At 43.0% G+C, this 15,614-nt stretch overlaps 1 protein-coding gene across 1 annotated transcript; it reads right to left on the bottom strand.

The window, feature by feature from the left end:
• Nucleotides 1-538: 538 nt before the first annotated feature.
• Nucleotides 539-15,007, bottom strand: LOC143127094 (zinc finger BED domain-containing protein 5-like). Its single transcript, XM_076288398.1, has 5 exons — nt 14,885-15,007; nt 13,139-14,284; nt 12,748-12,973; nt 1,127-1,137; nt 539-586 (listed from the first exon to the last, which is right to left on the bottom strand). The coding sequence occupies exons 1-5, from the start codon at nt 15,005-15,007 to the stop codon at nt 539-541; spliced, it is 1,554 nt and encodes a 517-aa protein (XP_076144513.1).
• Between the last annotated feature and the right edge of the window lie 607 nt (nt 15,008-15,614).

A 15,614-nucleotide genomic window follows, 5' to 3' on the forward strand; every position in this document is an offset into this window, starting at 1 on the left:
AGGATATGCCTTGATCCCAAAGACTTGAACAAGGTAATCAAACGACCGCACTACCCTTACCAACCCTCGATGACATCACATCCAGGATAGCTGGAGCATGCTAGGCTGCTTTAGTGTCATGGATGCCAAGTCAGGCTACTGGGCTATAAAGCTCACAGAGGAGTCTTCCAAGCTGACAACCTTCAACACAGTGTTCGGACGGTACAGATTCCTGCGGTTACCCTTTGGAGTAAAATCTGCCCAGGACGAGTTCCAGCGGAAGGTGAACGAGACCTATGAACATCTACAAGGCGTCATGGCGATTGTGGACGACATTCTCATATATGGCAGGAACAAGCAGGAGCATGATGAAAACCTCCGTGCCATGCTGCAACGTTCCAGAGAGAGAGGAGTGAAGCTCAACCCGGAAAAGAGTGTTGTCTGCGCCACTGAGGTCAGCTACTTTGGGCACCTCATCACCAAAGATGGAGTCAAGCCTGATCCAGCCAAGATTGCAGCTTTCAAAGTGGAAACAATCTAAGGCATGGTGAACTATCTGTCAAAATTTGCCCCAGGTCTTGCCAGCATCAAAGTGCCTCTGCGTCACCTGTTGAAAGAGACCAATGTGTTCACATGGGATACACAGCATGAAGAAGCATTTCAGAAGATAAAAGAGCTCATCACACGTGAACCAGGTCCTGTCTTAGCTTATTTTGACCCCAGAAAAAAGCTCACCCTACAAGTCGAAACCAGTAAATATGGACTTGGTGCTGTTTTGTTACAAGATGGCAGACCGATTGGATATGCATCAAAAGCACTCATTGACTGTGAAGTCAATTATGCTCAGATCGAAAAGTAGCTTTATGCCATTTTGTTTGGGTGCAAACGCTTCCATCAGTACGTGTATGGCCACCAAGTCACAGTGGAAAGTGACCACAAACCACTGGAATCCATCATCCGCAAACCTCTTGCAGCAGCACCTCCCAGGCTACAGCGAATGTTTCTTCAGCTGCAAAGGTATGACTTTACCATTGTCCACAGACCAGGCAAGGACATCCCTGTTCCTGACACTGTACTGGAACTATTGTGATGAACTCTCCCAGATGAATGACATCATATTCAAGGGTGAGAGAATTGTTGCTCCTACTTCACTGCGTACTGAGAAGTTATCACGGATACACATTGGTCACATGGGCATTGAAAAGTCCAAACAGAGAGCACGGGACATCCTATTTTGGCCAGGTATGAACAAGCATATTGAGGAAACGGCTGGAAAGTGTCCCACATGCCTCGAACACAGACCTTCCAACACCAATGAGCCCATGATCAGCCACAAGATCCCCGATCGGGCATGGCAGACCGTTGCTACAGATTTGTTCACCTGGAACAATGAACAATACATCATCACAGTGGACTATTACAGCAGGTATTTTGAGCTTGACAAATTGCACAGCACAACAGCCTCTGCTGTAATACACAAACTTAAAGCAGCCTTCGATCGACATGGCATACCTGAGACTGTTGTATCAGATAACGGCCCTCAGTACAAATGCAGAGAGTTTGAAGCTTCCGCTGACAAATGGGAGTTTACCCACATAACTAGGCCAGATGTGACAAGAGAGATCCTTACCTCAGTCTCCTTGAGTATCGTAACACTCCTGTTGACTGTTTCAGATCAACTGCTCATGAGTAAGCGGTTGCGTTCAGTCTTACCCAGCACCCACCAGCAGCTTCAGCCAAAGGTCGTCAGTTCGAGAGAAGTTCATGCTAGGCGGGTCCACCAGTAGCAACAGCAGAAAACGTACCACGACAGGTCAGCCAGACCTCTGTCGCCGCTGCAGGAAGGTCAACACATCCGCTTTCAAGAGCAAGGTCAGTGGAAACCTGCAGTAGTCATCAGACCGGCTGAAACTGACCATTCCTATCTCATACGTTCAGCTGAAGGAGGACAGGAATACAGGAGAAACAGATGCCACCTCCTTTCCACTAAAGAACATCACACTCACACTGACAAGAGTCTTGAGGACAACGCATCACAGACTCTCGCTGCCCTTCCAAAAAAAAAGGAGAGAATGTGATGTTCTGATAGAAACTGTCATGTGATTTCAGTTAAAAGCATTACTTATGAGATTCTATGTTGGCCAATCAATGGACGCCATGTTTTGTAAGATGCGCATGCTCAGTGTGTGATTGTAACGATTCGATGAGCAGAGACATGTTTAAATATGTTGCTCCAGGTTTAGTGAATAAAAGTAATACGTTAACAGCAGTCAGTGTGTTCAACATCTTCTACATTCAGTACGAAAAGACAGCATCAGCTACAATCACTTCCGGAGGAGAAATGCCTACCTCACTTAGAAACAGTTGCTAGGCTACATTAGTTCTTGGCATTCCAATGTGAACGGAAATACAAGAATACAAGGCAACATCCAAATACTTTTTTCTTTCTTTTTTCAAATTAAAATGAATTTAAAATTCCTTAAGAAGAATAAATTAGCATGTTTCTTCATCATGCTCTAGACACAGCTTGCTACAATTTAAAATTGTTCACAGATTGCATTTCTCCAAGGTGAAACTGGCAAGATTCTTCCCCTCTATAGACCCTTTATGCGAAAAGTGTCAAAGTGCTCCAGCTAGCTTGATACACATGTACTGGGCCTGCCCTTGCTTGCAAACATTCTGGGAGGCGGTATTTACATCACTCAGGGACGCTTTAGGCATTGCTATTGAAATACATCCAGTCACGGCCATATTTGGGACCGAACCTGATAACTCCCACTTCCTGTGGCCAGGAAGATCCCAAACAGTGGTGAGATTTACAACCTTATTAGCCCGACGCCTTATTCTGTTGAACTGGAAAGGCCCAAAATCTCCATCCCACACCAGATGGCTTAAAGACATCATGTATCATTTAAAGTTAGAAAAGATAAAATACTCTCTCAGAGGAAACGTGGGAGAATTCTATTCCACCTGGGGGGCTTTCATGGATTATTTTGATAAGGTTTCTGCAGTAGACTGGGAAGAGGAGTAGGGCTACCTTGAGTACAACTAAAGGACTAAATGACCTGTATTTAATTATTATCATTTGTGTTACTTTTTATTTATTTATGCCTCTTTTTTATGTACATTCTTCATTTTTTGTATGTATGTGGGGTATACTCTATTTTTTTCTTTTTGATTGAGGGCGGCAAGATGTAGGTTCACTTTACTTAAAATATAAACTTGTACGGATAGATTATGAGGATGCATGGGGACTGGGGAGGGTGGGGGGTGGGTAGAGGATATTTGTGTATGTATATTGTACTGTATATTTGTATATTTATGTACATGGCTGCACTGTGGCGCTATGTACATTTGTTCAGAAAACTTGTGAAAAATAAAAGTAAAAAAAAAAAAAAGAAGAATAAATTATTGTCATCAATCAATAATGAATAATTATGATAATTATGAATAGTATGATTTCCATTCTGAATCATGACATCCCACTATAAGAATTACCTATTGATCTGGAAGTTTTATGGTATTAGAAATAGTATCATTGTAAACCTTGACCATCAAAACATGGGGGTAGACATCACCACCATTATTGATTTTCGATGTTTGGCGAAAAAGATATGATAAAATATATATAATTCTGTAATAGCAGATAACAAAATGGCCGCCATTGCAGTCCAGAGGCATTCATTAATGTTTTGTATGGTATCCTTGTCATCATTGACCATAAAAACATAGGGGTAGACCTCATCATTTATGTCAGGGGTCGGCAAATAGTGGCCCGCGGGCCCGCCATCTATTCTATCTGGCCCGCGAGATGACGTTAATTTGCTGTTTAAATAAAAAAATAAAAAAAAATGCATTTTTTTTAACCCCATGTTTTTAAAAAGAAAAAAAGGCCTACAGCAATCCCATCAATTTCAGAACATTTATTGAGGTATAGATGATAGTCCTACTAAAGTGACAAAACAACAGGTGGAACATCCTTGCAGTTATCCATGACGCACAGGTCGGAACGGTATTGGCACGCGAGTGCGCGTAATCTTGTGCAAAAAACAAAACAAAAGTGTCCTGTCTCCCTCTTCCAGTGGGCAAGGTCAAAAATAGCCTATGTTTCGTTAAATTAATAGGCTTGGCATTAATAAATGCAGGCAGGCTTCCATTCTTCTTTGTAGGTCCTGCATTCTGAATCAATTTTTCTTTTCAAGGCTTTTGACAACGACATTTTGCATCGATAACTAACATATAGCAATGTTCAGCTAATCATTCACGTCATCCAAAAGAATAATATTTGTACACATTAGTTACGGCTAGTTGCTAGGCAAGTCGCCTGTTTCATGAGAGACGACAGGAGATGCAGCAGGCGGCATAAAAACAGCGCACATAAGCAAATAAACGGTTTTAATGGAATTAAATTAAATGCATTTTAAAAGTTAGATTAATAATTTAAATAGTAGGCCTATAACCCCCCCCCCCCCCCCCCCCCATTACAAAAGCTATGGCCCGCGATGCCATTGTCTGAAAAAAAATTGGCCCGGGTCCAAACGTAATTGCCGACCCCTGATTTATGTGCTTAACTGTTTTGCTTAGTAGATATGATGAAAAACACATAATTTGGTAATGGCGGAAACAAAATGGCCGCCGAGGCTGGCATGGGGGGGGGGTTTGCGATGCGAACGTTCTTTATTGAAAGAGCAATGCCCATACAGCAATTGTGCCAATTTTGGCGCTTGTTACCAGTTGTGAACGATTCTTATGAAAAAATTCTGTTATCTGCACCACTAACTCTGGAACGGCTAACTGTACAGGGGACTGCTTTACACCTTTGTGTTCGGTAAGGTCTGCTGTTTATTCTGATATATGGTTTGTCATGTGTTAAACGAGGGGTTCGTGAAGTATTCCGCCGAGATGAATGGGTAGGGAGATGGACGCAAAACCTTCAGTAGAATTTATGATTAAATTGAATGATATTATTTACTTTTCTCACGAACCGTTCATTACAGCAATTAGCGGCTGACATCGTTTAAAAGCTGAGAAAAAGCTCTTTCGTGTGATACTTGTGATGTCTGTGTGATGAGTAGGCTACTTCGCAAGTAGTTCAACTGAGAAGAATGGGTGAATTTGGACGCACTTTCTTTCTTGCGCTAACTTTCTCCACTGCGTAATTTGCGCTGTGAATGCTAAGATTGTTTTGACAGGCCATAGGCTAAATATAGCCTATATCGCTATTAGTAGGACGCAAAGCAGAATATTGAAAGAAGGGGGCACCAAGGCCACCGTGGCCTGTAAACCTCTGATTTTCAAAGGGGCGTCACGGCCAACGCAAGGGGCTACGACGGCCATGGCCGTCGTGGCCGCCGTGAAATTCCTACCCTGGTGCCAACACAAGACAGCATTGTTTTTCAGGGTTTTTATGTCATTCAAGTTGTAATGTCAGGATTAATAACATATGGTCTAACAGTGTTGGTATTCCAGTCATAGCATTCAAAGACACTCACCTGTTCTTTAGTTATTGATATCCATGTAGGCCTATCCAGCAACAGGTTCAGTCGTGTTCGGTGAAACCTTCCTGTCGTCTTCACTGCTATAAAAATGTCTTGGGGCGTCAGGGTTAATCAAGAGGATGGACGTCTATTGTGACTAAAATCTCTGTCTTTATTCTCTCCTCGACTGCTGTCACTGCGGCCGCCGTCCGATGACTTTGACAGGATGTCTCCATCTTTTGACAGGGAATTGACAGCATGGTTCTGGAAACGTTATCCTGCACCGCGTTCACCACCTGGACTGATGGGATTTCTTGTTCGCAATTGTAAATCCACCAATACAATGATGAAATAGGTCAGGAGGATCCTACACAAAGTTCGAAGCACTTTCTTGGAAACTATTTTCGTAGCGGTTGCCATGTGAAGTCTGAGTTGAGCATCGCTGCGCTTTCAGCTGCATAGCTGTCAACTTCGAGCCGCTCGAACTTTCAAAGGTAGCCTACAGCCGCCTCCGTATGACACCGACCTGTGGTTTTGGTAGGCTGTGTCGAGGGCATTGTACAGTCTATGTCGCCTTAGGTTAAAATAAGGCACAAATAATCCGTTAGGCTATTTCAGCGGCGACCATGCTGCTGCCGGTGCTTTGACCGTAGACTTCTGGGAATCAGGTAGCTGTTCTCTCGCAAGCGCTCACCGGATGGAAAGTACCGTTGTTAATAACAACAGGCTACATATTCGCGTATGTCTTATGTTGTCATCTTACCTGTTGCTGCAAACAGAGACTTTGAAGAAGCGGATGAGATGTGTCATTTGCACACTCACGGAGATCTAACACCAACGCTGCACGACTTGTGGCCAAAAAAAACAACTGCACCCCAGCAGTTTTAGCTACCCAGATACAGGGATGCAAACGGCGCGCCTTTTGGTGGATGCCGCCTTTTTCACGGCTGTCTGGGGGACTTGTGTGAATCGTGCAGATCCGATGAGTTTTTTTTTTTTTTGGGGGGGGGGGGGGGTTGAAGTGTCTGATTAAAATTTCATCAAAGTTAATTCTGTATTAAAATGACTAAAAAAGCACATAGCCTACCGTTACAGTCCATGAAACATAGGAAGTGTAAAACAACACTAAATCAAAAAGCTGCGCACATAAAAATCCCATTGGCTGCGCACCATTATGTGACTGCTATGGGGCTGCACTTCACTGCAAGGATTTAACGTTACATCCATCAGTTTAGTAGTATTCCGGACAGACTAGCAGTATTTTATCCTGTTTATTTTAGTTCCCAAACTGTGAGGCGCGCCTCCCCTGGGGGGGCGCCAAATAATTTGAGGGGAGGCGCGGAAGGTTGATTCAAAAAAGAAGGAAAAACGTTTATTTCATGTTAGAACTATCTATGTTTTTTTTCTTCAATGATTATGCCAACATTATAAAATCGAAATAAATCATAGAAGAGATGTATACTAAATCTTTGGGATAGTGGAAAGTATTATTGATCCCTATCCTGAGTGAGAATGTATTGTGCCAAACTTCATAACTTAATTTAGCAACAGTGCCGCAAGCCGAGCTAGCTGCAAGTTATGAACGGTAACTTGCAGCTTGGAGCTTGAGCTCCAAGCGGATTTGTACACGCAGCCTTACCACAACACTGTATACAGCTCTTCGAGTCACAGTAAAATGTATTTTTTGGTACATAGCTAATTTAGATAAACTTATGGTGTGGGTGCTTGCGTTTCTTTAGGAATCCGCCGACTTGGTTTGTATAGAAATTAATATTAAGTGACAGATACACAATCACTCCTTCTCACAGATTCCTGCACTCCCCTCCATCTAACCCTCCTCTCAATCAATTGTTTTCTTCTTGTCAGGCCATCACTGTAAATAAGAACTTGTTCTTAATGATCTGCCTGGTAAAATAACTTAAAATAAAAAAAGAGGTTGGACATACGTGACAGTAATATGTGACGTTCCGATAGCTAACTTAAAATGGACAAATTGGTCACATTTTATCGCTGCACGGCCCAAGCCTGATATGGGTAACAAAGCCAAACGTTGAAAATATGATGAAAACTCATTGCATAGCATAGTATAGCACAGATTTAAGTGGCTTAACTGAAGTGAATATTATTTGAAAATGATTGTCGGGGGGGGGGGGGGGGGGGGGGGTGTCACTGTTTTCAGAGGGGAGGCCCACGTTGATGGAGTTTGGGAACCCATGCTGTAGCCTAATATTTTAGTAGCAGCCTAACGTTATATCCAACTCTACCCCCTTTCCAATGTGTAGCCTAATGGTAACGTACTTTGTGCTAGTTTTAGGCTAGCAGCTTGTTGACGTCTAGTAGCCTAATGAGCCGCTGGTCTAGGCTTTTTCGCAAATGCAACCCGAAGTGACAAGTTACGAACTGACTTATTTTCAATGACACCTACCACATAAGGGCGAGAAACTGATGTGTGGGCTTATCCTAACAGACAGACCGCACTACTGTTGATACATTTTAACTGTACATTTTCGTGCAGAAGAACGTTATTTTGGGGCGCATTGAGAAAGGGGGCAGAGTGAAGTGAACTATTTTGCACTCTTTTATGATACTGTCAGGTCTAGGGTAACACTATGGCTAATATATGCAACTTTTCATTTGCAGAATGAGAGAATTTGATGAGAGTGAGGCACTAACAGTTAAGAAAGTGGATGAGGGTTGTAAAACAAAGTGGAACTGGTCTAGGTTACAGCAGGGATGGATTACTGCACGGGCCTACCGGGGTCAGGGGGCCCTGAAGCCCAAGCCTTTGCATGGAATCATTGCCTCAATATCAACAAATCAGGATGTAGGCTATGAATCTGATTGAATTTAGTATTGGCCATCCCCAAAATGCACCAGAATACAGGAAATCACATCAGAAAAATTTAAAATGTTCTGGGGGAGGACTCCCAAACCCCCCCTCCCACATATATGGCAATAAGTGGGGGGCCCTTAATACATCTGGGCCCAGGGGCCCGAAAGTTCATAATCCGCCCATGGGTTACAGGTTGAAACGGAGATTGAGGTCAAGACAGCCAAACACAAATTCAAAATGTCAGACTTTTAAAAAAAAAATTGAAAAAAAGGGACATGCCAAATTTTCCAGCGTTGTCTCAGTATTCTTTACTTTTAAGAATTTCCAAGGAACTGGGACAGTGTATTTTCATATAAAGAACATTTTTGTGTGAATAGGGTGAGCCCTGGATGGCAGAGGTGGTGGCAAAATGTAATTATATGATATTTCCTGCGGGGGCGTGGGCTTCGATAATCTCACTCCTTTTTGACCATACCTCTGTTTGCATCCCTGCAGATAGCAGAAGATGTTATTTCAACATGGAATTTTGGTTGAAATGGTTGATTTATGGTTATGGTTAAAAATGTGTTGGTGAATCAACCACTGAAGAATTGAAAGTTGAAAAAATTTCATTGACAAGTCTGCACCCAAGAAATATGGATTCACTTGCCAAGTTAAAGATAACCTCGACCACCCACAATGTGTGATTTGCGGCGATGTTCTGGCGAATGAAAGCTTAAAACCTGTCAAAATGAAACGACATCTCAAATACAGATGTCGGCTCAGCACTGTGGAGGAAAATCTCCGTGTCACCGTATGCAGCATTCCTCCTAGAATTAACTTGCTATGTTCATGGAAGCATGCCCACCCTTCCCATTGAAATTGTTAAAGATAGTAAACCAGAAAAGGGAAATAAAAAAAATATTGTTATTGTTATCGCCATAAATATAATTAATGTAACGTAGGCCTAATGCTGCATGTGTAGGCTATGTGTGTGTGCATGCTTGTGTGTGGGCGCATGGCGGCAGCCTACACTTGTTTAATCGTGATTGTTTGGTTTTTTCGGTTCTTGTTCATATGGAGTAAAGAAAACAAATTACTTTGCTTTCTAGTTTTTGCTTGATTTAGTTGTTAACGTTTGAGGGGGGTATTTACTTTTTTGTGGGGTCGCCAGACAAAAAGTTTAAGAACCACTGGAGTAGGATGTTATATCGTCAGCTAAACTTCAATCTTAATTTTGTCACTTGAAATACGAACGTACCCGAGTCAAACTTTAGTTTAGTAAGCTACATGGTCGAGTCAAAATCGCTATTTTTCAAACACTAAGAAGGCTCCACATAATATGAAACTTTGATCGAAGCATCAGTCTCTACACATGAACTTGAGCATTGAGAACATTGTTTGTGTACACATAGTTTACTAAAAAGAAAGATTTTGGACAACTCACTCCTTGCAAGATGGCAGCGAGCAGGAAAAACAAGTGAGTTGTTCAAAATCTTTCTTTTAATAAACTCTGTGTACACCAACAATGTTCTCAATGCTCGAGTTCATGTGTAGAGAGACACTGATGATACTTCAATCAAAGTTTCATGTTGTGTCAAGCCTTCTTAGTGTTTGAAAAATAGCGATTTTGATGCGATTGTATCAAAAGAGTAGTGGCCCTATAGGATTCCTATTCAAAAGGTCATTTAACCTGAAAACAACAACGCATACAAGCTTAAAAGTGGCGCTTTGGACGTACTTATGCATTTATATGAAAGTTTGACTTGGGTACATTCACAAAACACCATATGATGCATTTTGGCGAGAGTTACGCAGATGAAACGTGTGACTGTTTGCTGATAAGATGCACGCTTGCTTGTTATGGGCGTGATGCAGTAAAACTTCTCTGTTTTCTCAATATAGGCCTATCAGAAATAATAGCTCCGATGTAACATAACTTGTATAGTGTACTTACTTAGTGGATGTCCTTCTGGTCCCTCTGGTATGGATCGCCGCCGCCTGTGTGGCATTGACTACAGGTAGCTTCTAGCTCTCTCTCTCATAGCCCTTTCACGGAGCTCCCGCAGCTCTTCGTTGGTATATTCTGACTCGAAAAGATAAGGACGTCCAATAAGGGTTCATCCTCGATGTCTTCAAATTCGTTCAAATAACCTGCCATCTCTTATTTCTCCTGTTGCGTTCAGTGCTTCTTTGGACAGTCCTTCTGCAACAACGTTTCACCTGAGATTCACTTCACATCCCAGAGTTCTGTTTAACCAAGGCGCCTGCCTGTATGTGAACCAGACGTGAACGGTAATGTGTTTCTTTTTAACAAACTGCCTGTACACTTACAAAGTTATCAATGCTTCGGTTTACATGTAGAGACCCTCATGCTACTGTGTAAGTGTGGTGCTATTTTGAGCCTTGTTAGTGGTATAGAAATAGCGATTTCTTTTTACTGTACCTGTGCCCGAAGGCTAGCGTTAAACGCTAATTCGCGGTTTGCAATAAAACTGGTCACATTCGACTAGCATGAAAATACATCCCAGCGAACGGTCGAACTCGGTACACATGTGTTATTAACCCCTAGGCTCATTTTGCGCCGGAATTGTCCTTTAACACGCAAACACTGGATGAACAATGGATTTTATGGAGCGGCGTCGACCAAATATAACTGAATCGTGATTTACACGGCGGCAAAGTGCGATGCTGGTGTGCAGAGTTGTATTGAAAAGAATGGAATCTAATGTACAGTAAATGAATGTCGAAAGCTGAGTGCATCGCACTCATGTCGGTATCGGGTCCACAGCAATTTCAACAATCATTCAGCTGACCGGGAGTTCAGAACTGTGTTTATTGTACGAATCTACTCTTTGGCCGGCTCGTGTGTGCAGCATGCCTTTACGTAGCCTACTTAAGGCGCATCATCATAAAGATAGGCTACATTTAATCTGAATCACGCCCCATTTTAGCGGAAAAAAAAGTTAGCATACATATATCATTGATTCTAATGGGAAAGACAGATAGCCTAATCACACCTTGACGTTACATCTAATTCACAGGCCATTCAATAATTATAACTAACACGACAGTTATAAAGACTTATGTGTATGTAACTTACTCATGTCGAAACGATGTAGGCTACATTACAACCCATTCAGCACGTACTAGCTACACTTACCATATCCCATGTAAAAAGGTTAGCTTGCTAGCTAGCTAACTGTGGAACTTCAGTATAACAGGCATAGCCAATTATCTCACTTAGTTGTAGGAAAAAGGCTACGTTCATATTACAAGTGATAGAATGAATGTGTGACTTATGTTTAGTTGATGTTATGACATGTAAAGTTAAGCTTGCCGAACTTAGCTGCTAGTCAGCCACGGGCAGTTTGACTGCCTACATTCGTGACACTCCTGTTAGTAGGCTAACTGGAAAGAGCAAAAAATAGGAACATAATGGTCACATTAATCCCATAAACACACAGATAACTCTTACACCAACCTTATTTTGTGCCTTTTATTCATGTTTGTTTCAAGATTTAGTAAGCATAAGCCCTTTTCGCTCCCCACTTCTATGCAGCATAGGTTTCCATTATCCAAACAGCTCCCTTTCCCCTAAAAGGGGGCGTGTACATGCAGCACGGTCTAGCTCAGTGGTTCTCAACCTTTTTTGAGCAAACGCCCCCCTGACCTTACTTTGATCCTCTGGCGCCCCCCCCCCCCCCGCCCCCCCACTCACACACAACTAAAAAAAAAAAAAAAAAACTACACCCCTGGGTAGGCTATAGGCCACACACACTCATGCTATATTGCTTAAATAAAAAAACGAGCACATTTCTGTGCTGTTTTGGTTTCTTCTGGTATTGTAAGAAAATGTCCCTATGCCTATTTTATTATTAAGCAGATTTAGCCCACTGTTAGAAGCAATAGGAGACTGGTTGGGTAAAAAAACAAAAAACACACTACCACATCAGCATTGGTTGTAATGATTTTTTTTTTATCAATAGGGAACAATAAATGTAGGCAACAAGACGTCATTTTTATCATGGACAAAAATCAAGTGCACATCACGTGAACAACATATGCACATCACAACAATCCAACCAATCAAAAAACAGATTCCGCGCGTGAGGCCAGTTTAGGCCTATATATATTTCGTATTTAATTACCAACGGTCTTTTCGTGCAGACTACGCTCAGAGCAGCTGCAGAACAAAAGCGAACGGAAAACGGGCTATGAAACAAAATTAATGAGAGCCCTGTGGTTGATGGCTCGCTGCCAGCGTCTTGACGTCTGGACATTGAGAGGTCAATTTCAATCTGAGAGCACCAGAGCTGATCAAGTTTAAGCGGTAGCGATATTTTGACTGCATGTGCAGTGCTTGGCTGAATCCCTGCTCGACAAGATATGACGTGGGGAAAGCGAGGAGGAGAAGGTGAACTCTCTCCCACAACTGAGGGAAACGCTGTCCATGGGTTATCCACAACGCTCGCCAACCAGAGGTACGGAACGTGGCCATCGCCTCTGCATCATTCTGGAGGTCAATGAGGCTCTCTTGGATAGCCTCCTCACTGCTGGCAACATCTTGTTGGAGCGGCTCCATCACCCAATCGGGGACGGCTAACTGGTCCAGATCTCTGAAACGGACCTCCATATCTGCCTTGACTGCCTTCAAGTGGTCCGTGTAAACCAGCAGATGGCCATCAGTCAGTTCATCCAGCACCTGAATGTAAGTAGTGAGTAGGCTACAGTAAGTTATTTTATTGATAGATAGATAGAAACTTTATTGATCCCCCTGGGGAAATTCAAGGAAATTGTATGTGAGGTAATTGGTGTGTAGTCAAAAGAATGATGACAATGGTAGCCTAATAATTAATTATTAGCCTACCTTGGTCAACTGTGGAAAGTTGTGAAACTGACGCCTGCTCAAATTTTGTCCATACAGCTCCAGCTTTGTGAGAAGACTGCGTATGGCGGCCCTCGAATGGATGAGAGTCACACCATTCCCCTGGAGCTTCAGCGACACCTCGTTCATCTTCCCAAAGAAGTCCGAAAGATAGAACACATCGTGGCGGCAGGACCATAGCTGAGCTTTCAACGTAGCATCGGCCTTTCCCAAGAATTCGAGGACCGAGGGGAACAGCTCACACAACCTGCCCAAGCAGTTCCCCTTGGAGAGCCAGCGCACCTCTGTGTGGAAAAGAAGGCGCTGATAGGATTCGTCATTTTCCCCACATAGCTGCCTGAAGAGCCGGTCATTCAAAGCATGGGATTTAATTTTGTTTATTGATTTGACCGCTACATTAAGGGACTGATGGAGTGAGTCGGATATGTTTTTTGCTACCAGGTTGTGACGGTGCAGTACACAGTGCACGGTCAGCACGTGAGGGACCTGGTGCTTTAGGAGCGTCGCAAAGCCACGGTATCTGCCGACCATAGCTGGCGCTCCGTCTGTGGCACAGGCGATGATGTTCTCCATCGGGATGGCTCTCTCATGCAGGAACTCAGTCAGGGCGGCGAATATGGTCTGCCCTCGAGTGTCGGTGGCGAGATACTGCCCAAACAAGAAGTCCTCCTTCAGATCCCCCCCAGACAAATAACGCACATAGCCCATTAATAGGGCATTGTTGTCGGCAGTTGTTGTCTCGTCAAGCTGGATACTGAAGGGACACACACGTAAGGTGGCACACAGCTGCTGCTCAGTGTCGAGTGACATCTCCCGTATGCGCCGGGCAACAGTGTCATTGCTGAGCGGGATGGCCTTGGTGACTGGCGTAGCGTCCCGCTCCATGACAGTGGAGATGGCCTCTTTTATTGCCGGAATTACCAGAGACTCACCCACAGTGAACGGTAAGCCAGACTTGGCAATTAATAAGGCAATATTGTAAGACGCCACCAACCCGCTCTCACTTTGATTGGCATTCCGGGCAAACAGGGTGTTGATGGTAGGACGCCTTGAATGCTGATCCCTCAGAGACTTGAAGTAGGCCGGATCTTTGGATGCTTTGTCGGGATGTTTTTTAATTAAATGTTCCTGTAACCGCGAAGGTTTCATGGCCTCATTCGAGAAAACGCGATCGCAGAGCAGGCACATAGGTAAAGTAGTGTTCATCGGTGAAGGAATAAATCCATAATTGATGTAATTTGCATTGTACTGTCGGCACTTTTTCTTGCTATCCGCCATGTTTGTTTGTGTTGTTTTATTAAAGATGAAGACGTCACATTGAATTGTGTAAATTTTTTTGGTTATTGAACTGTTAAGCCGCGAAATTGGGTTATGTTTATCGACGTTACTATTCACCTTATTCCGCGCGCATACATGGAGGGCGCTAGCTTTGCCCACTTTGCCCACCGAACTTCCGTTTGAGCAGCGATACATTGAGATAGCAGAGCTCTATCGAGATGACTGGCATCATATGTTATGGGTCATCCTAAAGTTAGGAAAGTTTATTTAGGATTTTGGTGACTTAAGACATTTCTGTTATACACCTTTCCTATCTGAAGTTAGGAAAACACTGACTTTGGAGCGGCTGTTCTGTAATGCCTTTCTAAACTAGTTACCATAGTTACCAAACAGATAAGGATTTGCGGGTTTCTCCATACGATACAGCGGCCACTGCCGCATATCGTCTACCCACTCCGTAGGGGTGAATAGCCGTAGGTAGCGAAGTACAATATTGCCTCCTGATGGCATTTGAGATGACGATAGCTGGGGCTGGGGGACGTACGTGAGTCCGGGCGTGTGCAGCAAAGACATGGTGTCTATGTCTTTTATGGTGTGCAGGCCCGAACTGCACTGTATGACCACTGAGCAAAGATAAACAGTAAAATGTAGCTGGGACGGTAGAGGGGTTAGAATCCCATGAATGAAAATAGGCTATTTATTTCAGGCAGCCTATTTTTGCACCAAAAATATGTGAAAACCATGAAAGTTTAAAATGTAAAAAAAAAAAAAAACTCACGTTCCCAGCGCCCCCCTAGGTTGTACGAACGCCCCCCCCCCGTTGAGAAACCCTAGTCTAGCTAGATCCAGTGTGGTGTTGTAGTTGTTCTAACGTTACTAGTTGTTGCAACAGCTTGTGAAAAAACTACAAAGTTTGTTACACCAAAAAGAACGTTAATCTCACGATAAAAAAATTGACGCCGTTAAAATAGGTTTACGTTAACGCCGTTAATAACACGTTTAACTGACAGCACTAATTTTCAGGCCTTTTATATATTTTTTGTATTTTGTTAATTTCATATTATATATTAAATTATATATTAAAAACCAATCAAGTTTGCCTGTTCATTCCTGCTATAATAATTCATCCTGGTATGCAACATTTAGGGAACGTTAGGGGAAGGTTTCCTAAAGGCTGCAA

Source organism: Alosa pseudoharengus, unplaced genomic scaffold (assembly GCF_046254945.1).
Source record: "Alosa pseudoharengus isolate Yale_2024_CS ecotype anadromous, Long Island Sound unplaced genomic scaffold, YU_APseudo_1.1 YU_APseudo_1.1_scf_17, whole genome shotgun sequence".
Taxonomy (NCBI): domain Eukaryota; kingdom Metazoa; phylum Chordata; class Actinopteri; order Clupeiformes; family Clupeidae; genus Alosa; species Alosa pseudoharengus.